Source organism: Misgurnus anguillicaudatus, chromosome 7 (assembly GCF_027580225.2).
Source record: "Misgurnus anguillicaudatus chromosome 7, ASM2758022v2, whole genome shotgun sequence".
Taxonomy (NCBI): domain Eukaryota; kingdom Metazoa; phylum Chordata; class Actinopteri; order Cypriniformes; family Cobitidae; genus Misgurnus; species Misgurnus anguillicaudatus.
Window position 1 is genome coordinate 17,573,903 of NC_073343.2, and position 25,346 is coordinate 17,599,248.

Genomic DNA, 25,346 nt, shown 5'->3' on the forward strand with positions numbered 1-25,346 from the left:
GTGTCTGCATGTTCCAGATCACTAGAATCCTCTCAGTGCTTCCCAGAGAGCAGCATTTTCACAGCACTTCGTGTTCAAGGCTGTTGAACTGAACCTGACTCTTTCCCCATTTCAGCACGGAAAAGCCTGACATATGGCCGACTACACAGAACGTAAATATCTTTCCTGAAACCATGGCATTGGACTATTCTATTAGTAACTATTTACAATAGATGCTTTTCAATATTGCATAACGGATTTCTTTACTGTTTAGCAGATAATTATTTGATTATTTGGGTTATTAGAAATAAGATTTCCATCTTATCAGAAACAGAAAACATTCTGCCATAAAGTCACTTCAATTTTCTATTCTTTTCGTTTCCATCTTTTTCTATTCTTTAGTATTTTATTATCATTCAGTAGTGTTTTTAGTTGTTCTTGTTTATCTTGTTATCTTGTAAATTCCATTATTACCACAGTGTCTTCCTTGTGTTGATAATACAGTTTAAAAGTTCTACAAGCTGGCCAGATTCTCACAAAATCCTTCAGATAAATTAGATGACAAACTCCCTCTAATTTACATATTTTCTAATTTCACTTAATTCTTATTAATCTAAAATTTTCTGATTAGCTATTGTGTAGCTTCGTTCTTTTTTTTTTGATTGGCTGATAAGTGGCAGGCGCGACAAAGAACATTTTGGGCGCTGCAGCGTGTTAAATATATGATAAATATTTTTCCTGCGTGAGAAATACAATGTGTGGCGGGAGTGCGTGACGAAAGACCGAAATGAGTGACTCCTTGAGAGCCCTGAGCCTACAATACGGCCCAGAATCTGCACCACTTAAATTTAAAGTCAAGAGGTCCTACTGATATTGATCATTGTTTGTTTGTTTGTTCATGTTAGTTAATGCACTTACTGGTGTTTACTAATATAACCTTATTGTAAAGTATCACCACTACATTAAACAAACCTTCATTTTTTAAAATTCCTCTTTTTTTCCAAAATGTTCAGCATTTTTTAGATTCTGCAAGGTGTATGAAAATGTATGACTGTGATTTAAAGCCAGAACAGTTCCTGCAATGTCCAATAAACATGACTTCTGTTATGTATTGGGCAAACACACAATGGGTTCATTAAATATACGTTGTCACCCTTCTGAGACCCATTCTGGTCCCATTCTCCAAATTGACTGCACTAATACTCACGGCAATGTTCTCCTTCATCATCCCCTTGTGGACAGTCAGGGTTGAAGTCACACAGCTGGCTCACATTGATCTCGGAGCCCTCTTGGCAGTGATAGCGGCCCCGGAGAGTGACGTTTCGAGAGGTTTCTGGGAGGAGAAAGACAAGAGGGAATCAGAGACACTAATTATAAAGACATTTCCTTAGATGTAGCCTAGCAAGTACACAATGGCTATAAAACAGCAATTCTGCGATTTCAGGGTCACCTCTCCTTGAAATGTAAGGTTTGCTCAAGTATCCCAAATCATTAACTATTAGCCTACCGCAACCCCCAATTTCATCATACATCTTTTACGACAACACATTAGGTGTTTCTGTAACAGGTTACTCTGGTTTCTTTATGTCTTTCCAATAGATTCTTTGCCAAGAAAGTAAATCAGGGGAATACATTAAAAGCTTTTGTGCAAACAAACACAAAGACATCAAGTAAATTCAGCACTTTGTGAAAGTAAATGAGGCCGAAAAAGGACATAAAAAAGCAAAGTCTCTTGAGAAGTCTCCTGTTTTTAAAGCTTCAACAACAAGCAAAGATAGTGACAAAGGCTATCAACAAATAAAAACACAAAAGCCCTTTTCTGTCCAATAAAGACATAACAGGCACTCAGAAAATATGGTAACAAAGACAAAACACAGACACGGATAACATTTTATGAATTAGCTTTTTTCCCGCGATGAGATATGGATCATTTTTTCTTTGACACTGTATCATTGTGTTTTGTAGATTTTTTTGCATATGGAGCGTTAGATTTAGACACTTTCAGAGCGTTAGTACTTTTTAAAGTATGTGGGATGGAACAATGGCCCAGATAAGTAGCATGTGGTGACTGGATTTATGTGAGATGAGTGTCTGATAGCATCACAGCGAACACGATCTAGCCGCGGTTTGCATATCTATGCAAATGGCAGACAGTCATCTGGTGGAGCTATACAAACGGGCCATGCTCACCAGGGGTTCACTGATAAAGAGTGACTGTACAGCAAGAGAAACGAATAAAGCTTAGGCTCACTGATGTGACTCACTTTAACTTCCTTCTTTAAAAAAAGAAAACAAGATTTTATCACTGGCAGCTAGCATAATGCGCCCTTGATCTGGGTTACTTTTTTTAAGACACATGACGAGAGATGCTTTTCTGATATAATAATGCTCCAACGAACAGAAATTTGTATTCTAAACTAGAGACCAAAGATAAAATCTTTCCGGACTATATGTCACTATAAACTCTTTTAAATATTAGCTTTTAGTACAAGCTAGTACGAAATATGGTAATTTTTTTATGTGTACGCAAGTGAACGTTATGCATACATGTATGAGTCAAATGAACTATGCTTTGCAAGGCTATGTGTTTGACTGTGTGCATACGCTTGCGTATGCATAAAATAAATAGATTATACCCAGGGTTTTAGTGTCATGTATAGTGCATTTAGTGCATTTGTATGCATGGGGGGAACCCATCAGCTCATGTAATTGGCATAATAATTAATACCCCTGTTTCACAGCTCAGCATGGCACTCTTTATAAAGACAAAAATAAAAAATAAATAAATAAAACGAATCTTTTTAATCAAACTCTTTGTAAGAGAGAAAACAAAAAAAGTCAAAAATGTGTAATATTACCAGTCTCCTCTTTTTTTTGATAAAAGAACAAAGATATGATTGATAGGTCAGACTAGCATCAGTGTGTGAGTACTAAAATTATTTAATTATTGTTCAGCAGGCATTTGACAGCCAGCCGTAACAGTGAGTCATAGCACCGCCGGGCAAACATTCATATCAGTGCCCAGAAAGCTAAGCTAAGATAAAAGACTCTGAATCTGTCACTGCACATGGGAAAACGGCTTAATGACCTTCTTGGTGGTATATGGGCTCTGAGGCACAAATGCTGCTAACCCTTGTAAACATTGCACTGGAGCACCCAATGATGCTCTGAATTGTGGGTCACGAAAAGTACATTTGAAGTCTGTAAAATATTGTTTTCAGCAAATACATCTTTGCATCATCTCACACGTTATGTAGAACAAATAATGTAGAATATTTTTCATACTACACCAGAAAGGGAAGGGAAACCGTTGTTCGCCTAGATATCATGTAAATAGTTTTTGACCAATAAACGGCCAGACTGGCTTGCAAATGTATGGCATGATATTACTTTCAAATTATCTTTGTAGTCAAATAACAACATTTTCTGTTGTTAAATGCAAAGAAACCAAATACATAAACATATGCTTAAAAGATTTTTAGCATATGTAAAAGACAAATAAAGTTGCACTTTCTTTTACAGCATGTCCACTTACAGTGTAATACTTCTACAATACTGGTAAAAACATGCAAAAATGTACTTACTGTACATTCTGTACCCTAGTATTAACATGATTTTTGTGCACAGTATTCTGTGTATTACATTAGAGTGGCAATCATACCAATGATCATGGAATAATGACAATATTGAGGGTTGAGAACCAAAAGGGTGTAAGTGACATTTTGGGTGATTTTGGGTTACATGTCTCTATCTATATAATGAAACATCTTGATGAGCTCTTTCTGCTGCCAAAAAGACACGAGTGAGTTGGTGAAATGTCACTTATGCCTTTTGATTCTCTCTCCTCGATATTATCTTCAAGAACAATTACAGATTGATAATGGCTTGTGTCCATCTAAAACATACTGTATTGCCTCTGATGGCTGAAAAACTTCATATTCTGTACCTTTCATCCAACTCTGACATTTTTGCAATTTAGGATTATGCAGTGTATAATATCAATCCTTTCTCCACATAAAACCAACCATCTTAAACAATAAGACCAGCTATTTTATGTTTTAAACAAATTCAATTACTGCAGGGTTATCAAAACTAGCTCTGTTAACAAATAAAAGCTTTGAGTCATCTTGACCTTGATTAAACATGATAGTTTGTCATAAATGTTGAGAAAAATGGGGCCAAATAGTGTGAACAATGAATGAAAAGTGTTTATGGTGTTCATATTTGAAAGATGATGGCTGTATGTGTTTTCGTCATAGCATAAGATCTAGTTTGCATTGTGCCCTGAATACAGATACAGCTAAGACAGTTAGAAATGTGTTCTCAGAAAACAAGATGACAGTAAAGCAGTAAAGCATCTGAGTCATACATGATGCACTGTGCTTCTCTTAATGGTATAAAGGATAACATAAAAAAGAGGCTTTCTGCATCTTGGTTCTTAGAAACTGCCTAATGGGATGAGACAAAAGCAACAAATGGCGATGGTCTGTAACTTCATTGCATATTGCTTATGCTCTTGTGTTGCCAGGTCACTCAGCATGTAAAAGTCTTGCTTTCATAAGAAAAGCTGTTAATAAATATGATATTAAAATATTGAGATAATGGTAAATCTGGACTGGCCTAGATCAAAGACACTTGCCAGTTTCCGCATCCTGATGATCTAATTTTGATTTTTCTGTATTTTCCTATCTTTTCCATCACTTATCAGTTCTTTCCTGCTTTTCCTCCTTCCTCTGACCTTTTCCCGCGTTCTGTATCTTTTCAACATTCACTTCCCCTTCCTTTGTCCCTTATTAAACTGTAGGATATGAGTTTAGAACAGGTTTTAATCCATGCCTGGATTTTCCAAATGTCACCAAGCACCAAAAGTCTATTTCAACACAAAACAGCCAAATAATAAATTAAAAGGATTCCAAGCAGCATATCATCGCATTTTAATGGATTGTCACAAAACAAATCAAAAATATAATTGAGGATGAGACAGCAAAAACTACGGTGGTTACAATCCAGGGGAACTCCCGAGATTACACAGGAAAGCAAAAAAATTGGTCAAAAGTCCATCATCAAACTGACTATTTTCTTAGTCTGATGTCTTGTTTTCCAGGTATATATATATATATATATTTTTTTTTTGCATAACATCTTTTTTAATACTGAAAATCTTAATGATAAATATGTGTGTGAAACCTAGAAATGAAATGATGCCAAAGCCACAAGACTGAAGAAGTTATGTTTTAAGTTTGAAGTCAATAGGCCCAAAAATGAGGTTTTTGCAAGGGTTTTTGTAAAACTAGTGCCTTTTCTCAGTGCCAGTCAGCCCCAAAATAAAAGTCTTTTGTTTACATGCATCCACGTTCATTTTTATTATTATTTATACTTATGTTAGCGTATAAAATGCCGTTTTCACACCAGGAAATAAAATGTCACACAAAGATCGTTGGATTCGTTATCTAATTGGCTACACGTTCTGTCTATCAATATTTTCCATGTAGTCATTGGAGGAACAAGCGAGCCAGATGATGTCACGATATTTGACAGCGCTGTTTGGATATTATGTATTATACTCCCACCTACTTTTTAAAACAAAGTTTGAACGCGGGTTTGAACGCGAATGTAATCTCATATAGAATGTAAGACGTACATAGTCCTCAGATTGTATATTATATTCTATTACAAGACGTTCATGCGAAATCTGATGTTAACAATGGACAATATGTCTATATTTCACAGATTGAAGATGGTTTTAAAGAGTAATTCACACATCTGAAACAGACTGGATTCGATTTGCGATCGTTATATCAACAAATAGGTAAGAAGTCCCGTTTATATTTTGCATGTTGTCATCTAGACTTCTGTAACAAAATACTACATTCATGATGCTTGAGCATCTGTATCTCAAGACAGCGACCATACACTGCGGCTAAACCCGTAAACCTTTTAAACGATGTATAGTAATGTTAATATTATTAATGTTTGTAGACATTAGGCTATATAGATATTGTTAGCAGTGTTAAAAAAACTGACGTCATCCCGCACTTGAGCTAGTGCACGTCGAGAGGTTAAGCAATCCAGGGTTAATTTGCTAGAGCCCAGTCATCTTGAAAAGCAGGTAAAAAATGTTTAGCTTCTCAGCGTAGTCTCTTTTAATTGCAAAGTAATCTTTAGATACTGTACAGGATTGTGACCTCATAACTCCACTTTAGCTTCAAGGATTCTCAGTTCCACAGGAAGCCGCAACTTTTGAGTCGTAAACATGACATACCCACACTGGCTCTATTGAATGATTAGAGAATGTTAGGTGAGCAGATAGGTGTTGATTGGGGCTGTCCAGTACATGAGCCTGATATACAGGGACATAGAGGTATTGCCCTTAGATTACATGCCACCCTCCCTAAGGACAACAGATGAAACTGAGGGCATCTAGTTACATACTCAATTGACCGCTTACAGCCATGCTTGATTGGCCGACAAAGATTTATGGCATTATGTGTCTTTGTCAGATTATTTCACAGTGCCTGAGGGAGCAAAAGCATGCAAAGAAAAAAACCTCTTTCATTTTGTTTTACTACTTTTTGGAGACATTTTGGGGCCGGTGCATTAGAGGAGAAGACAAATCAAATGGGACAAGCCAGTGAGGAAGACAAAGCGAGCTGATAAACCCAAGCTCTTATTGGTAAAAGGTGGTATGCTTTCCTGCAAGCAAATATACGAGCCAGAGCACACGTTAATACCCCATCTCATGTTCATTGTGTAATTACCTGACCTTTGTATATTTGTATAGTTTCAAGGTCTAAAACAGAAGGACATAAACAGAGATGGGAATGCTTGGCTAACACTTTGTGCAGGTGGGCACAGCTTAATCTACATCATTGCGTTATGCTGGTATCTACCTGCAGTATAAACACAAACTACCTTGCCAACCTTATATTTAAAATCAGGTACTTGTGACAGGCTAAGATACCATAAAATTGATTCAAATTTACACTGCCATTAAACGATTTGGAATGACCAAGATTTTTTATTTAAAAACATGAGAAAACATAAGTAATTTTACAAATAATTATTGCTGTTTAAAGAAAAGATTTCAAGTTTTTATTTATTTAAATTATTGTACAAACCCAATGTTACTAGGTCCAAGTTACAAGTAAAATACAGTTGGTCAAAACACTTAAACAAAAAACGTTTTCAAACTACATGCCCCCCCATTCTTCATCACATTTTCCATACCTTCATAAATGCATGACACACATTTTGTAGATAGCTCTGCACTTTTTTCTTTACAACTATCCTATCTTTTTATTTGTAGCAATTTGGAAAAACTGCTACAACTAAGTTGCCCTTTCATGTGGAAGAATGACTGACAAGAATAGTATCAAACAATATTGAACCCTGAAGCTATACATTCACAGGATAAAGGAGGTCTGATGTGGCTGTCCCATGTTCTAGAAGGCAGGTCAACGTGTAGGCTGGTGTCTTTATATCAAAGGCTGCCCAAGAGAGATGAGAGGGCAGTCTGACTGCTTCAGGACATCTCAGAGGGATAGAACCTTTTTGATTCCACGGTGGCCAGGTTTTTTATTTTATTTTTATGTGCTTGGCCAAGCTGGACAGTCACATTAAAGCTAAAGATGATTGAAAAAGAGACTCCAGAGATTAAGGAAAAGAACTACACGGTGAATGCAGAGGCAACTAGAGAAGTGGATTCATGGTACTCTTGTAAAAACAAACTGCCGTAATAACCATAGGTGGAAAAGATTTTGCATTAAAGGTCAGATGACAAATATACATGCACCCTTAGAATTTTCATTCTGATACAGGCTGATTTTTAACACCAAGTGCTGATTTGGTGCTGATCTAGTTGGTAAACCAGCATAGCCATGCTGTTTTTCATATGCAAACATACTGATCAAACAGAATAGTATTTCTTGCAAAGCTGGTTGACCAAAGAACTCTTACTGGTAAAGTATAAGAAGGTCATTAGCAAGCCAAATCCATAATTGGGACCAGCATCCAAAACAAAACACATTGTTGCTAATGACTATTTCTTTGTTATACTTAATGTAAATGTAAAATGTCAAAACTCTGACATCCATGACAGAAAATATAAGTGCAGCACACACACACTGACCATTGATCTGGTAAAATATACATCAAATATAGGTCCTTTAAAAATGTACAAAATAGTATGTGAGCTCTGTGACAATCCAAGCTGCTGGTGATGGTGTTCTTTTCTAAATATCTCAATTTCACAACTTTAGAACTGAGTGCCTACAGGCCAGGACCAGTGGGGGAGGGTGTAATGTGGTATAGAGGGGGGTAAGGAACTTTAGGGAAAGAATCTAAGGGAAAAAAATCATACTTAAATGAAACATAACTGAGCAATTTAAGTCTAATGAGCTATGAAAAACAGCATTTGGCTGATACAATCTTGGAACTTAAAAGTAATAACGAGTTTTATCTCTGGAGTCCACAAAGTCCATTGTATCCTGTACTATACACTCTAAAAAAAAAATTATTTTAAAGGTTCTTTGTTGGGCTGTATACAGTGCAATTGCGTGGGGCCCTGCGAGCTTGGGGCCCTCTACTTGCCACAAACAGTTAACTTATAATGATTTCTTATTTATGATTGCGGCCTTGATACATAGAATTTTTTTTACCAGACAACAGATAAAAATAAGAGTCTTGCTTAAGGCAGTGTTTGGTTCCTCAACTGGGGGCACAGAGTTATTAAAAGGGGGGCATGGTAAACATATCTTCGAAAGTATGTTGTGTTTATTCAGATCCAAATCCAAGCCACGCATATAAAGCATGCACAAGCGAGAGATGTTCAAGTATGCACACAGAACTATATAAGCACATAGAAAAGCATCTCCGCGGGGGCGAATATATAGGCTACTTTAGCATCACAAGTGAAAAAAATTCCACGCGAAAGTGCACCTCTGCTAAGAGCGCACAAAGTCACACATGCAAGTGCTGGAATGAGCACTCGCTCGGCTCTCTTTATGCTTTCGCAACATTCACTCAATCGTCAAATTGACCTTTGAGACTTCGGGCTTCATACCTGTGAATGGTGGTTTGGTTTGATCAGTGACAGGCATAATCTTTTGATCCACACTAATCGTGAAATACAAGCAGAAAAATGAGAGGCTACAAAGACACCACGCAGAGGTATAAATCACGCAGAAAATACATAAATCAAATTCATCTTTAGTGTATCTCTAATCTTTTACAAAATACCTTTTTTTTTGTTTTTACGGAAAACTGTATCATTTTGAATAAGACAATTTTACCATGGCCGGAGTGCAAAACAAGTCAGAAAACAAAATAACAAGTCAGAAAACACAACAACGAAACTACAAATTGGAAAAAATATTGCGCAAATGGAATGGTTACTGCTGATTGGACAGCACCTCTGTGTCACGACTGGGATGCAGGAGTGAGGAAGTTAGGACGCAAGTGCAGAGTTCACAATGAAATAAATCACATTTATTAACAGAACGAGAAACAAAACACGAGAATAAAACAACGGCAGGTAACACAGGAATATCCAATACAAGAAAGAGGAACAGACATGAAAGTAGCGACAATGACAATGATCCAGCAACAGGTAATACAAAAGACTGGGTATATATACACACAAGTGAAGATGAGGCACAGCTGGTGATAATGAGGCAGGTAATCAACAAATGAGAGTCCAGGTGACAACAATCAGAAAACATGCAAACACACACAGAACACGGTTTGACAACCGTGACATAACCCCCCCCCTCAAAGAGTGGCTTCCAGACAACACCCAAACATAAATAAAAACAAACGTCCGGGAGGGTGAGTCTGGGGGGAGGGATGGAGGGCTTGGAGACCACGGCGGAGCCGGGGTGAAGTCGGCAGGGAGTCGGAATGAAGCCGGCAGGGAGCCGGGGCGAAACCGGCAGTGCAGGGAGCCGGAATGAAGCCGGCAGGGCAGAAAGCCGTGGCGAAGCCGGAAAAACCGGAGCGGGCATCTCGGGGGCCGACCCAGATGACTCGACCCTCCTGGGAACCGACGAGGATCCGATCAACCCAGGGGTCGACTCCCACCATCCTGGGGAAACGGGCTCACCCACGGTAGCAACCACCCCGGGGAAATAATCGGGCGTGGCGTCCGTTGAGAGCCCTGAATCGAGCATGGCGGTGGACCTCCCAGGAACCGGACCAGACGACTCCATAAGCAGGGGAGCTAACTGGACCAATTCATCCCTTGCAGGAACAGGCTTATGTGTGGGCTATGGGCTGTCACCCCGGGGAATGAATCGGGCATGGTGACAGCTAGCTTGAGCCCGTCCCGAGTTCCGAGCGATCCTTCTCGGTCAGCTCCAAGGGACATCGGGACTTCGAAGCTCGCAGATCCTGATGTCCACTACTCCCCCTCAAAGACATTTCAGGGAAGCTCTCCTCCTGGAACTCGCTGCGTCCTTTAATGGCTGGATCATTCCGTCCCGACTGGGATGCAAGAGTGAGGAAGTTAGGACGCAAGTGCAGAGTTCACAATTGTAATCAAATAGTGGCAATGCTGTTTTAGACTGTTTACTATACAACCACTGGCTTCAATATAATGACACTGGCTCTGTTATGCATCTTACGACATAGGTGGGATATTAATATTTGTTAGACTTGATAATGTTGGTAAACAATTAATAATTATGTTTGTCAAATAATTGTGTATTCATTATTACAGGGAATTGCGCTTGAAGCTACACGACATGGCAGTGTGTAAACCAGTGGCAAGGAGTCAGAACTGTTAGATTTCACAGATACTGTTATTTAAATAAAAATTTAAAACTAGCCTGAAATGGCTGTTAATTTATAGTTGAGAAAATACAAATAGAGTGAGCAAAATATAACTGTCTGAAATGGATCATTTCTATCTTAACATTTAAATAACATACTACATATTAAACTTGTGGCAGAATTGTATAACATGTAGATAGTTTTTTGCACATGTGTAATGTCAACATTTGACAACATACATTGTAAATGCATTCTTTATTTACAGTAAAACATTAGTAATTGTACACTGTTATGAGATTCATGTGTAAGTATAGTAATTTTGTCTGTCATGCTCAAATTTAAAAAGAAAATGTTGGTTTGCAAACAACTGATTCCAACCTTGTTTGTTATATCGTGGAAGCTTTTATTAGTATTATTATTCATTATCCGTTTGTATTACCAAATGTGCAAATAACAAATACATGTTTTACAAATATGTTTGTTCTTTTAACGGAAAATATGTACATACTTTGCCCTGGGAAAAATGTTAAGTAACATTAATAGCATAAATGTAACTACCTTGCCGTCATGACAAATTTAATATTTAAAGAAAAAAAAACTTTTAATATAAAAACATAATTTTTCCATAATGAACATAACAAGGAACACTGCGACAGCATCTTAATGACAGGGACACACCTGTGTGTAGGATGGAATGGTGTTTATAGATGGACATTGGACACAGAAAGGTAAGGGCAATGAATAGCATCAGCATAAGTTGTTTTAGCTCTTTAAGTTGGTGTATCTATCAAGCTATTATAAACAACAATATTTTGACTGGAAAGTAATCACATTTAAAAATAAAAGGCAAAGAGGTAATGTTTTAACTTTAAAATGCATCCCTGTTCCCAAGGTTATCGTTACCTACCTGGTTTTCAAACAGTTTAACGCAGTTATGTAATGCTAACTTAGAAATAACCTATAATGTTACCTCAATAACACGATATTAAATACATAACTTTATACATTTATCATCCATATTTTCAAGTTGTTGTTAAGCTCCAGTGTAATGGTTGAAATGAAGTCAAAACCAAGAAAAGCGGAAGTTGAGTGACGCAGTTGTCTTGCTTGACAGAAGTGTCTTTTGTTGTTTTGATTTTAGATTTGTTATTTTGTTTTGCACTTCTCAGCCAACATACAATTTTGTGTCATGTTAAATAAAGTTCAAAATAAAATAAATCTTGTTCATATATATTTCTAACTTAATTCTCAATGTTATTGTTGTACAATTCAAATTAAAAACCTTGGCAATGTTGGGGCATGGGGTCCCCAGGTCCTTGGACTTGCTTAGGGCCCCCAAAATGGTAAACACACCACTGGCTGTATAGTTCCATAAAGAATGTTTAAAATCCACAGAACCCTACTGTTACACAAATGATTCTTTGTAGTGGTAAAATGTTCTAAAATATTTTAAGATATTTTAATTGAAAGGTTCTTTGGGGAACCAAAAAATGTTCTTTCTTTTTAAGAACCATTATTTTAAACAGTGCAGCCAGTAGACATTCCTACTACCAGTATGTAACTATGTAAAAGGCAGACCATGACCTGTATTCTCATGAGCAGTTGACATTGCGCATTACTGCTTATTTGCATAAAGTTAAACTCTGCTCAGTTCTCTCTCAACGGCAACAGTCGATGACTTCTCAGATTGGCAACTTTCACTGACACTAAATGACTTCTGATAATTTTGTCAATGTGAATTGCCACAGTTTTAAAAACTGTGTGCCATGATAACCACTTTGTAAGATCTGTAGACCCTGAGAAGTGTAGTTTGCTAATAAAAAGTTTTTGCTATGCTTTTTCAGGCCTGTCCTTCACTACTTACTATGCTCAGTACCCAAAGCAAAACTCCAAAAACAAGTCCAGGAACATCTGCTACTGTTGATTTAAACAGGGAGCCAGTAGCTAAACATTCATTATGGTGATGTTTTAACCTCTTAGACGTTGACCACATTAGTTGACTAAGTTTTGTTTAAATGAGCAATGAATGTAAACAGTTAGCGTTTGACTGTAATGGCAAGGCCGCCCATGATCTTTGTCGTTTAACTCGTTAATAGCTAGCAAATGAAGGGATAATATCACAAATTCTTTGCAAGCTTTTTAAGTCTGATTTGTGTACAATCCTTGATCCTACATTCGTCTTATAGACGATACAACAAGTGTAAGACGCTATGAGAAAGTAGTTTGTATAGTTTTATAGCCTTTACAACATTTGGTCTCCATATCATATTCAATTTTTACATCAATCAGTTGCAATAATGACACTGGTTGACACTGGATTTGTGATTTAGGAATTTTCTGAATTGTGGTTATATCACTTATATATCACTTTATGTACCGAAAACAAATTCCACCGGCATTGTCGTGTGGCTAAATAAACAAATCTAATCTATATCACAGTCAACCTCTTTTTGAATGTAATAATGCAAGGATTATACCCTCATAATTCTGAGGCTGAATTATTAATTATTAATAATAATAACCGGAAAATAGCATAGTGAGGTGTAGGCAGAAAGTTAATACATGTTTTACACACTCATTATAAAACTTCTCATCGCCAAAAACACCAGCCATCACATCAAATTATACTCAACAGTGAGAATACTGTATAACCCTCCTTAAATACAGTATACTGTATCCTTACTCCTTAAACAGTTATTTAATTATCTCACAGAGTAATATCATTTAATAGTGTCTTCTCTTTCAATGATGCATTGCATGACATTTTTACCTTAATCATCACAATCATCATCGTTACTGGGTTAGCCTTGCCTATGCTATAAATCTGCTCCAAAATCAAATTAACAACATCATATGACATGCTATAATTGGGTCCCCAGTGCTATTAACCTAGAAAATGTGTAAAAGATCAACCCAGTAACTTAGTTTTGGTAAACCATTCTCTGCAAGTACGTGGAAAAAATAGGTAATTGAATTTTTGCTCCCCCTGTGATGTCAGAAGGGGGTAATACCGCCCCTTAATCTGCACTATTCAACCATGGCACTGCCATTTAGTGAAGAGATCAGCTAATTTGCATTTAAAAGGACACACCCAAAACGGCACATTTTTGCTCACACCTACAAAGTGGCAATTTTAACATGCTATAATAAATATTTTAAGCTAGAACTTCACATCTTCACATTCAATCTTGTGAAATGTCCTCTTTAAACTTTTGCCACTGCGTCTCATAAGAAAACCCCTCAGAAACCCTTTTCGCACGCTTAAGCACACACCCACACATATCCCTATAATCTTACTACACGACCACTAAGTGTCATCCGCACTGGACTTTCCTGAGATGTGTGATCTTTCCGCTCTCAGCACAGCTCATTTCACTGAGTCAGTCTCGCAGGTCTGAATGATTGATGGTGAGGGGAAAGCTTGGTGCACATCCACACTCTATCCCAGGCTGTGAAGCAGCAGGTATTGCAGCGTTAGACTCTGACTGCACCGCTTAATGGGGAATGATATAGCCTAGAGAAGATGAGGTTGCTGGTTCAAACCCCTGTAGAGGCCAGTTGTTGGAATGAATAAATGCAGCCCAGTTACCTGAATGGCAAAATGAGAACATATTCACGGAAAGTGGGGGTTTTGGTGCACGTGGCCTCGCAATATGTTGTTGTTTGTAGAACTTTAATTTCAAGATCAAAATAAGACCAGATCTTGGTTGTTCATCAGTAATGCTGAAATATTTTTAACTGTATATTATTTTTTTCCTTTATGTTTGTTCTTTGCTTTGTTCTTTACATTATGTTCTTTTCTTTTGGCATTAACATGCAAACACCTGGTATTAACATGCGTTTTCGTTTATTGGATCACAAGTGCAAGAGAGAGACACATTCCCGTTCCCACCTGGTGTTTTAATCTCTCTTTTGTCCACTTTCTGTCTTGATTACTTTGAGGGGATGGTCTATGGGCAAGTCGTTAAAACACAAGACACTGGTTTAACTACCTGGGGTCGACATTATTGCCAGCGATAACTCTCCGCTTTTTATCTTACCATTGCAATAGAGACTCAAAATACAAATTTGTATAATATATATATAACTTGATTTTCAAAGATTTATTATAAAAACAAATTATTTTCTCCACAAAATGCAATAAATCAATGACGTTTTTTTTTTAAAATGCTATAAATCTATTCAATCAATGTATAAATGTGCATTCATCTTTGCCATGATATATTCATTTAGTTGAACAGTGATATACACTGATAAAAAATAAACATTAATGTCATTAATCAAAACACTCATATTGCAGCGGTTATACTTGACGCCGTTGCTTAGCATTTTTCACAGCGATCAGCTGTAAAATGTTTTGGTCCTGGTCGATTTTCGTTGACTTTGAGTAAAATAATGTAAAGTTTTTCATAAGATCCCCTGGGGTCAATGTGTTAGCATAAGAAGCTTGATGTTGTCGGGAGATAAGCACCAGTCTCCTGAGTGCTTCGCGTAAATTATTAGATGTTAATGACAATCTTTCCCGTCACAGAAAACCATCACAGGTTTATCAATGCCATTAAAGTATTATTTTGTTTTGTTTGTTGATCACGAAGTACAAAGTAGATGAGGAAAACTAGCTCAGCGCGCCGCCATGTTTGTTTACATTGCGTGAATGGTCCGCTGCAATTTCTGGAATAGATTTATTGCGTTCTGTAAAAAAGGAGGAGTGGCGTTTATCGCATTTTGGGAAAAAAGGGAAAAAAGATGACAGAAATAAAAAAGGAGGAGTGGCGTTTATTGCATTTTGGGAAAAAAGGGAGAAAAGATGACAGAATAACACGGCGGGTATTGGATTTTGCGTAATATACCGTCGCAGTGGGCCCCCAATTTGCAAAATCCTCAACTGTGGATAATATAATTATGCCGCAATAGTTAGTCTGTCTGAAACTAAGCTGATTAAACCACATCACTGTGTGACACTTGCATTACATGTGAACGGCCCCTACGCTAATATGATTTTGTTTTTCTCTCCCTGTCTCGTCCCTGGGTCCCATTGACCCTGAGGACAATGGGACAAACAGACCCAGTTCCGGTAGATGTGAAAGTCGGCACCAACCAATTTTCAGCAACTGAAAATGCACAAATGTCAGGGCAGGTCAAAACTTCTCCAGGGCCCTAAAACGAATAGGTTACTCATGTAACACTGGTTCCCTCAAATAATGGGAACGAGCATTGCGTCAGTTAGCTGACACTATGGGGAAACTCCTGTTTACTCCTTGATTGAAGCCTATTGGTTAGCGTCTGTAAAAATTACAGACAAATGGCGTTTGAGCCCGCGAAAAGGATATAAGTCTGAGGTCAAATGCTATAGAGCAGGTATGGGCAACTTTGGTCCTGGAGGGCCGGTGTCCTGCAGAGTTTAGCTCCAACCATAATTAAACACCTGAAGCAGCCAATTAAGGTCTTAGGGGCCAGTCACACCAAAAGCGATTGCAAACGCAAGGCGCGACGCACTGCCTTTTTAAAAAAAAGAGCAGTGCGACGCGGCTTTTCATATTGCTAAGCAACCACCGAGTCAGCTGTCTTGTCAATCAAATATTGAAGCGTGAGCGCTCTTTTGCTGTGACCTGTCATATTAGCAGAAACTTTAAAAAGAGGGCGCTTGCTCTGACCTTGTTTGAGGATGAGAGGTGCACAAACATGCAGGAGAGAGTGAGCGAGTGGAGTCCGGTTCTTCAAATCAACTGTAAACTTCCCTTACCACAATGTAAGGCCCGCCTCTCCCCTCATTCGATTGGACAATGGGAAGACGCGAATGACGTCGGGTGCGTCTCCGCTCTCAGCGCTCCTTCAAAAACGCGTGCGCGGCTTAGTATTACTAGGCATACTAGAAACTTTTAGGCAGGTGTGCTGAGGCAAGTTGGAGCTAAACTCTGCAGACCACCGGCCCTTCAGGATCACCCATCCCTGCTATAGAGCCTTACCTTATTTAATTGAAGCGCACAGTCAAAGGAACTCTCAATGCGTGATGTTTAAGCACGGCCAGCTACGCAATGCTCGTTCCGTTATTTCAGGGAACCAGGGTTACGTGAGTAACCTTATTGTTCAGTTTCAATATGGTTAACTTCGCATTGCGTCAGTTAGCTGACGCTATGGGGAATGTATCCCATAACGCCGTGCCTGAAATGGACTGTAAGTGCCTTTACCGGACAGACTCCAAATGGGGCCCCATTAACCCAGTATATAGGGAGCTTGATGTGAAGCTCAAGTGAAAGCACTATTTAAATAACATAGCGTGTATACAGGTGAGCCTATGAGGCTCGAGGAGGGGAGGAGCATGGGCATGAAATGGCTGCATTGTGGCAGAAACGCCACACAGGGGCTCCGAACCCGTGAGTGCTTGTCTAAGCATACATGTTTAGTCTCGCAGTTCCACTGCTTCGTCCATCTCATGCGAGAGGGTGCAACACAGATAGAACAGTCATACTCTGTGTGAGCGGTCTCGGCGTAGGATGTCCCAGGCCGGCGACGCTCTCAGAAGGAAATTTCAGAGGAGCTTGCATCTTTTAAAAGATACTTAAAGTACTTTAGGAGCATCAAAGTTTGATTAGAATCATTAATTTAAATCTTTGAAAAGCAAAGTAAAGATATCAAGATTATTTTTCACAGAATATTTTATATTATGTAGGGTGATTTTATTTACAAAAGTAGCTTTAACAGGGTTTACAAATTCAGCATCATAAAAAGTTCACAACCTTCCATCAATAGCTTGTGCAACTCATTGTTTCTACTATCGATATGTATTGCTTTTTTATGCAGTGCACGATCTCAGATAATTCAATCCTGCCACACTAATCATCAACAGCAGGGATGTTCAAAGAACTGAATAAGCGAGATCATAATTAGCGAGATCTGAACATCTCGGATGTGTCATTTGATCTCGGATGTATTAAGCCACGTATGAAGAACGAACCCCAAAGGGGTATTTTGTCAGAGTACCAATGCTTGTGATGTTATTAAACATGCCGCACAGCATTTTGTACATGTATATGTAAGGGCTTTCTCATATATTATAGAAAAAAATATGAAAAAAGATGAAAAAGGTGGAGACCAGCTGCTTTAGTTTTATTAATAGGCTTCTTTGAGATGAGCAAATTCTGCGTAGAATCGATCACCGGTTATCACAGTGAGAGGCATGCCGTTAGAAAAGTGTCAGAGTGATGTTCAACTTGTTCTGATGTCACGCTGACATGTGGCAAAAATGTCTCGCGATGGAGAGTTGGGCTCGTCGGATTCTGCAGGCAGGTGCAGTTTCTCTTCACCGACTGTGTTGAAGAAAAGCACGATGGGAAAAGACTTGCTGATGACACAACTTAATGGTCTTGGCCCCGGGTTGTCAGCTGATGACTTCTTATTTCTACCAACTCCACTTCCTATAGTAGTTTTTATATTTTTTGTATAAGTTGTTATTGACTTTTGTATAAGTTGTTATTGGGAGCATATATATGTAGATTCACCACAGCACAATCAATACCATTTTTTGAGCATGGAGGACTTCCACAACCCTGAACTGTAGCAACATGCTAGTGGAAGACCAATTGGAAGACGTGTAAGAATACGTGGTGGTGGAAGACATAACAGAGAAAGAGGTGGAAATAAAAAATTCAGAATCTCTGATAAAATCAGGGCCACACTTGTGGATCATGGCATAAATCATGGTTTTACAATGGAAGAGGCTGGTCGAAGAGTGCAGCCTAATGTAAACAGGTCCACAGTTTCATCAATTGTGCAAACCTGTTGCATGGAATACAGGTAAATATGTATTTTTTGTTTGTTTTAAAATATGTAAAACATTTTTATAAACAACAGAATTGTAAAGGTAAATGCAAGTCTATTTGTACATTCTATAAAACTGCACAACAACCTTGTGCTGGTGGAGCAGCAGTATTTAACCATTAGCAAGAACAAGAAATTTGCAACATGGTCATAGCCAACAATTCCATCAGGCTAAGAGAGATCCAAAGTGCAATCATAAATGACAACAATGTCTTCGCAAATATAATTTCTAAATAAATTCAAAAAAGAGTTTTGAAAATACATCAAATGTCTATGAAACAACTCTACAAGGTGCCATTTGAGAGGAATAGTGAAAGAGTAAAGGAGCTGCGGTACCAATATGTCCAGGTAAACTATTCTTGTGCACTTAGGGAGTTTTACTGTACTTTAATTACTGTATTACTGTAATTAAAGTTTTAGAAACCCATAAGAAGAGAAAACATTTACTGAACTCTGGAATTCAGTTTACTTTATTTTGTTTCTGTGGTCCTTCGTAGATAATCATGGAGTTAGAAGAACATGAAACAACCCATATTCTTGTGTGTAAGATCTCCAATCTGTCCAAAGGCCGGGGACATGGTGGCAATCTCATTGGACACCAAGCCACAACTGACACACCAGGCCAACATGGAGCCAATATTACAATGTGTGCTGCCATTTCAGAGAATGATGTGAGCACGCATATTCCTCACATTGGGCCCAATATTAACCAACTCCTCATGGCCTTCCTAGACACACTTTACAGACTTCTGATTCCAGAACAAGAAAGAGGTTTAGTTAGACCACACTGGCCTAATTATTTTGTTGTCTGGGATAATGTCAGCTTCCACTGAACCAACATTGTTAGGGAGTGGTTTGCTGCACATGAAAGGATAACAGTGGAGTTCCTTCCACCATGCACTCCATTCCTAAACCCAATAGAAGGGTTTTTTTCTGCTTGGAGGTGGAAAGTATATGATCATAGACGACAAGATTAGATGTCTCTGTTAGATGCCATGAATGCTGCATGTGAGGACATCACAGCTGATCACTGCGGCATGGGTGCGGGATGTGTGCAGCATTCAAAAAGATTTTTCCCCGGTGCATGGCAATGAAATCACGACAATTTGACTCCTCCCCACAAAGTCACACAACCGCACCCATCATCCCACCCTCCCTCATTGTAGCCCCAGTCCAATGGAGTTTCATGCAGGAAATTAATCAGGCCAATGCTCTCAAACCACCACAACCAGATTGCCCCCTGATCGCACATTCATACCTCCAGCTCTCAGACAAAGAAACATTCAGTGGGTATATTCATCACCTAGCTCCGGCCATCCAGGTATTAACTCCACATTACAAATCCTCAGAAATAAATTTTCGTGGCAATCTATGTATAATGATACAGCTGCTTTTGTGAATAGTTGTGCAATCTGTGCTGCTAATAAAGCTCCACAACAAGCTCCCACAACTCAAGCCACTAGAAATCTCGCAAAGACCCTGGTCACACATAGCCTTGGACTTCGTCACGGACCTACCGGTATCCCAAGGTAACACAGTCGTACTCACAGTCATCGATCGCTTTTTCTAAGCCTGCAGATTCATTCCACTACCCAAACTCCCTTCTGCATTGGAACCCGACGAACCATTATTGCACTATGTATTCCACTACTATGGTTTACCAGAAGACATTGTGTCTGACAGTGGTCCCCAATTCACTTCTAGTGTCTGGAAAGCCTTCTTTAAACTATTAAACGTAAACATCAGTCTCACCTCTCTCTCCAACGGCCAAGCAGAACGCCTGAATCAAGAAATAACCAAATTTGTACGTATGTATTGTCAACAGAATCAGAACAATTGGTGCTGATTTCTGCCCTGGGCCGAATATGCATAAAACTCACTCAAGAAAATAGTCACTGGTTTAAACCCTTCCCAATGCATATTAGGCTTTCAACCACCCATGCTCCCCTGGGAAGATGAACCCACTGAAGTACCTGCTGTGGACCAATGGTTTCATAGAAGTCAAGAAACATGGGATCAAGCACATGTACAACTCTCCCGTGCTGTCAAAAGGGCCAAGAAACAGGCGGATTGCCACAGACTTTCCAATCCGTTCTATAAACCCAGTCAGCAAGTCTGCTTGTCTACTAAGGATCTGCGGCTTCGCCTCCACTGCAAGAAACTTAGCCACAGGTATGTTGGCCCTTTCAAAATGAATAAATAAATTAATCCTGGGAAATAACGCCTGCAACCCCCACATAACAACCGTATTTCTCATACTTTTATGCGCTAGTGCATGCTGGTAATGTGTGACGCAACCGCCGAAGCTTCTGTGTCATCATCGTACAATCTACATGCATGTCATACCCAAGTGTAAACGATCCATGTCACACAGTGTGATAAGGTAATGATCTTATAGGAGTGCAAAAATCCTGCAGTGTATTCCGGGCTTAAGAAGTGGCCAGCACCATGACAACAAAAAAGAGGAGACAAAACAATACACATTTTCACAACAGTAACAACACAAATCCTGAAATAAACACAATAAATTTAACTTAATTTAGAGTCATGGATAAACATTAGTCACTGCAAAAGGAATTCTATTGAAGGCGGAGTGCATGATTTCTGAAAAATTTGTTGGAAAAGAGAGTCGTGACGACTACCAAAACACACTTAGCTAATCAGCAGTAAGGTGCGTGTCTATTAAAGGTAGGGTAACAGATTTGATCGTGAAACATTTTTTGTTATGCTGGTTAAAAGTCTCCTCACATCCTGATAGCAATCACTGTGTTAAGTTGTTTAAATGTATTTGTAGAAATTTATGTCATCTGTGAAAGGCGTAGGACCAAAAAATTATCAACAAATCATAGATTTCGGTCCGAACAGACGTTTCCATTTTTGTCCCTCATACGTAAGCGTAATTTGAATGCCAACCGCGCAGCGAGTCCACGCAGACACCATACGTCATCGTCGCGTTCACGTGCGCTCACCTCCTGTCTGTAAACAGTGAGAACAGCAAACTTTTCTGCTGAATTGACAACCTACACAGGAGGCACACAACGAAAGACATCTTTTATAACAACAACAGCAAAAACTGCCTGGATCAGCAAGAGCAAAAACCAAAATTAACATCAGTAACTTTACTGCTTTAGCACGAGATGAAACAGCTGCAGGAGGCAAAGGGTGTGAAAGGGTCGTTGCACTGTTTATTTTGGTAAGGTAGGTACGCGATATGTTTCTATTGAGATGGATTCAGATATTCTACTTTGATGAAACATTGTGTTGCTTATGAAATTTGTGTTCGTTTACGGATTAGCGTAATGATATAGTTACTACGTCTACACAACCGAACATGTGCTTAAACTAATTCTGATGTAAACCAGTTGTTTGGTTATTTTGGAAGTGTTATTCGACTTTGTACTGCAAAGTTTTCACACTGCTGAATGAGACATGAGATGTGACCGTCTGATCTGTGCGTGTTCATGTGTTTTGAAAGAGGCGTGACTTTGGATGGCGATTTGACTTGAGGGTGGGATCGGGATTTCATTGCTAGGCGGCTACCGTTAGCTTTTTTCAAAATGTGTTACCCTACCTTTAAACGACATTGTTGCTTGGGTTGCTTATGTTTGGGGCGGATCTATCAAATGAAAGTCCAGATTCTATTGGGGTAGGTTTGTTTAGGTGATTTCACATGTCAACATTGGCTTTCAGAGATCATGTACTCTGCCTTTAAACAAAATCACATTGATCAAGACAACACATTTTCTGATGTCCCCTCTAATAGGCTACATCAAAGTTGGTACAGTCTAATTTCCGTAGATTTCCAATGAAACAGATCAACTTCCTGTTTGAATCTATTTGTCACTAGGCTGGTTCATTCCAACAACACACCAGGTATTAAACATTTAGTCATCTTAGCTCAAATTGTTAAAGTTCATTTTATAGTTATGTTTTATAAATCACATTTTAGCCAAAGATACATTTTAAGTGGTTTTAATGTTTTAATCTTAAACCACATAACTAAGCCTGTGCACCGACTCAGTACAGTGACAAATAAAGATCTTAAACTGAACCAATATAGTAATGTCCTTTTATTTATTAATCAATGAAAAGATAAATGTATTAAAAATTGTGTGGCTTAAATCCTGGCCATTACACACATAAACAATCCATTCGAATCCATTTTCGACTACCTGTGAATGTGGTTGAAAGTGGATAAGCTCAAACAAACGCTTTACACCCCGTTTACACCTGTATTTAGCGTCATCCATTTGTAATCCAATCTCACAAAATCTTAATACAATACAATCTTTGTAAATTTGTAAACACGACCTTTGTTAAAGGGTGGTTTACCTCTCAGCCCACACAGATGGGTATATAAGCAAAACACCTTTTATAAGTGATCGTGAAAAGTACAGACCAAGGGACACTTTCGCTCAAGTAATTTGACTCACAGCAAGAGGTGATGGAAAATTGAACACCTTTACTTTGCACTGGCAGGGCGACATTGCAGTGGCCCTTCACTATGCTGTTCCTCAGGAAAAAAAGGTAAGGGTAACTCAAAGAATATAAATGGACCTCATCAAACCTCTGCAGAACTCGACTCAGCCTGCCAGGCACATTTTTATGATAGTGCTGTAATCAAAATCAGGTTTACTGGAGGGAGCAAAAGCAGATGACTCAGACAGAAACAAATAGGGAGTGAGTTAAGATTTTATGATTGGTTGATCTACACCTCTGCACTGTCTTGAGTCTGAAGTGATGGCAGCTACCAATGCATCTTTGTTGAAAGATGACAGTGTGTTTGAACACATGGTCACAGAAGTCAAGCTGTCCCTGCTGATAAGCAATAGAAACCATTGGTTTTAATATAATGGGAATGGTTTTAATGGATACCATAATAGTCTGTTGGTAATGTGTTGGCTTCTGCTGCTTCTCTGTGGTATTCCAGTAACTCATGTTGCAAATGTTGTGGGTTTGATTCCCAGGGAGCACATATAGTAATACAAACATGATAAAAATTCAAGTAAGTCGCTATGGATAAAATCAACTGGCAAATCTGTAAACGTGTTCTGTTGGTGGGATGATATGTTGCAGATATGAGCCAACTGAAGCCTGTCCAGCAAGTAGATATTAATATAGTACAGAACCAGATATATCTCACATCTGGCCATATTTGTAGTGCTTAAGACATTTGCTTTTGCCATACCTCATTTGATCAAACTGTAAGCTCCAAGTATTACAATTCAGTTGCATTGTTTGTTGTAAAAACATTAATCTTGCTGCTTGTTAAAGAGAAGTGTGGTACTACTTTTCAAAGACAGTGGACTTTACGTGGCAAATGGATAAAAAAATCCAATAGGCTTGTACTGAATGAGGAAATTGAGCCTATTCAGAGTATAACAGAGACCTGGTGCCGTGTCTTTCAAAGCAGGTCAGCCACCCAGAATGTCTTGCCAATTAAACAAAGTACACAACTACACTTAGAAATAAGCTAAGCATAGCAACAAGTTGAAACTTTTGTGTGCCAGTACCATGAATTAAAGGAGTAACCAGCCATTTAGGAATCACTCAAAACACCCTATACTTTTAAAAATAGGTTTCTAAAATTTTATTTCTCGAGCTGTAAGGTTTTATAAGGAATCTTTAACATCCACAGAACCTTTCTGTTACATACAATGTTTTTTGTAGGTGAAAAGATTCTTCCGAGTATAAAACATGAAAAATAAATGTTTGTTTTAAGAAACTTTGACTAAAGAGTAGGGGAATGACACATGGCTTGTCTATAATCGTTGCAGAGAGCCTTTTATAGAATCATTATTTTTAAGATGCCCTAGCAATTATCAACTATTTCAATGTGGCAGCAAATACACCCACTCACATTCTCATCATAAAAATGCAAAGATCTATTTTTTGCCTCATAAGCACTAGATCATTAAGCAACTCTGATGTAGCAAAAATAAAAAAGTGGCTTCCTGTAGCACTCATTTGATTACAGCATTTAATTAAAAGGGAATTTCAAGTCTTATATCTTATCTTCAACCTCTTTTACAACCACACACACACACACAAAGCCTTGGCTTTGCAAATCCGTGCACCAAACAAATGCCTTTTTGGATGGCAGCCTGGCAGGTAATTCGAGATCTTGTGGCAGGTGCTTCAGGAAGACAAACCACGCTGTAAAGCATGTCAATCTGCTAATATCTATTATGGCCAGCAAGGACGGATTAGGGAAAGAGAGAACAGGGCATTTAGCAGCAAAAACAGAGGAACATGACGTGTCGCAGAACGGGAACCGCTCACCGAACATAGTGACCCCCAGAGGGATTTGTTTGGGCAGACACAAAAAACTGGGCTACGGAGCTAAACAACCCTGAAACAATAAGAGATCTGTCTGCTTTTGAATTTGCATGACAAGCAGCGTTCTGTTCCCTGTGGTCAGACATAGGCAATTTCCCCGACAGTTATTGAATCAGGAAGCACAGAGCAGAAAAAAGAAAATTAAAAAAGAGAGGGAGAGGAAAATTTTTAGTTGTTGCTGCAGTTGTTTTATAAGGCATAAATGCTGTGTGGTAAATGTACAATAATTCAAATGAGGAAGTGGGAAAAGGCAGTTGCTCTACATAAAGTAAATGAGCAGAGAGTTAGGACAAAATTTAAAAGCAAGGCATCAGACTGTTTGACATTTGTTTTACATTCTGTCTTTGATTAAAAAGGTTTTCCTTATTTGATAAAACAGCACACTTTAGAGTAAGGTTTAACTAGTTAACATTAGTTACTGCATAACAATAAATAAAAGAATA

At 38.5% G+C, this 25,346-nt stretch overlaps 1 protein-coding gene across 1 annotated transcript in view; it reads right to left on the reverse strand.

The window, feature by feature from the left end:
* The window catches only part of LOC129416905 (ALK tyrosine kinase receptor), a 723,819-nt gene that overhangs the window by 126,391 nt on the left and 572,082 nt on the right, over positions 1 to 25,346 (reverse strand). Inside the window, exon 6 of the mRNA XM_073869493.1 lies at positions 1,187 to 1,312. Coding sequence (XP_073725594.1) covers positions 1,187 to 1,312 — 126 coding nt within the window. The remainder of the gene's footprint in view (positions 1 to 1,186; positions 1,313 to 25,346) is intronic.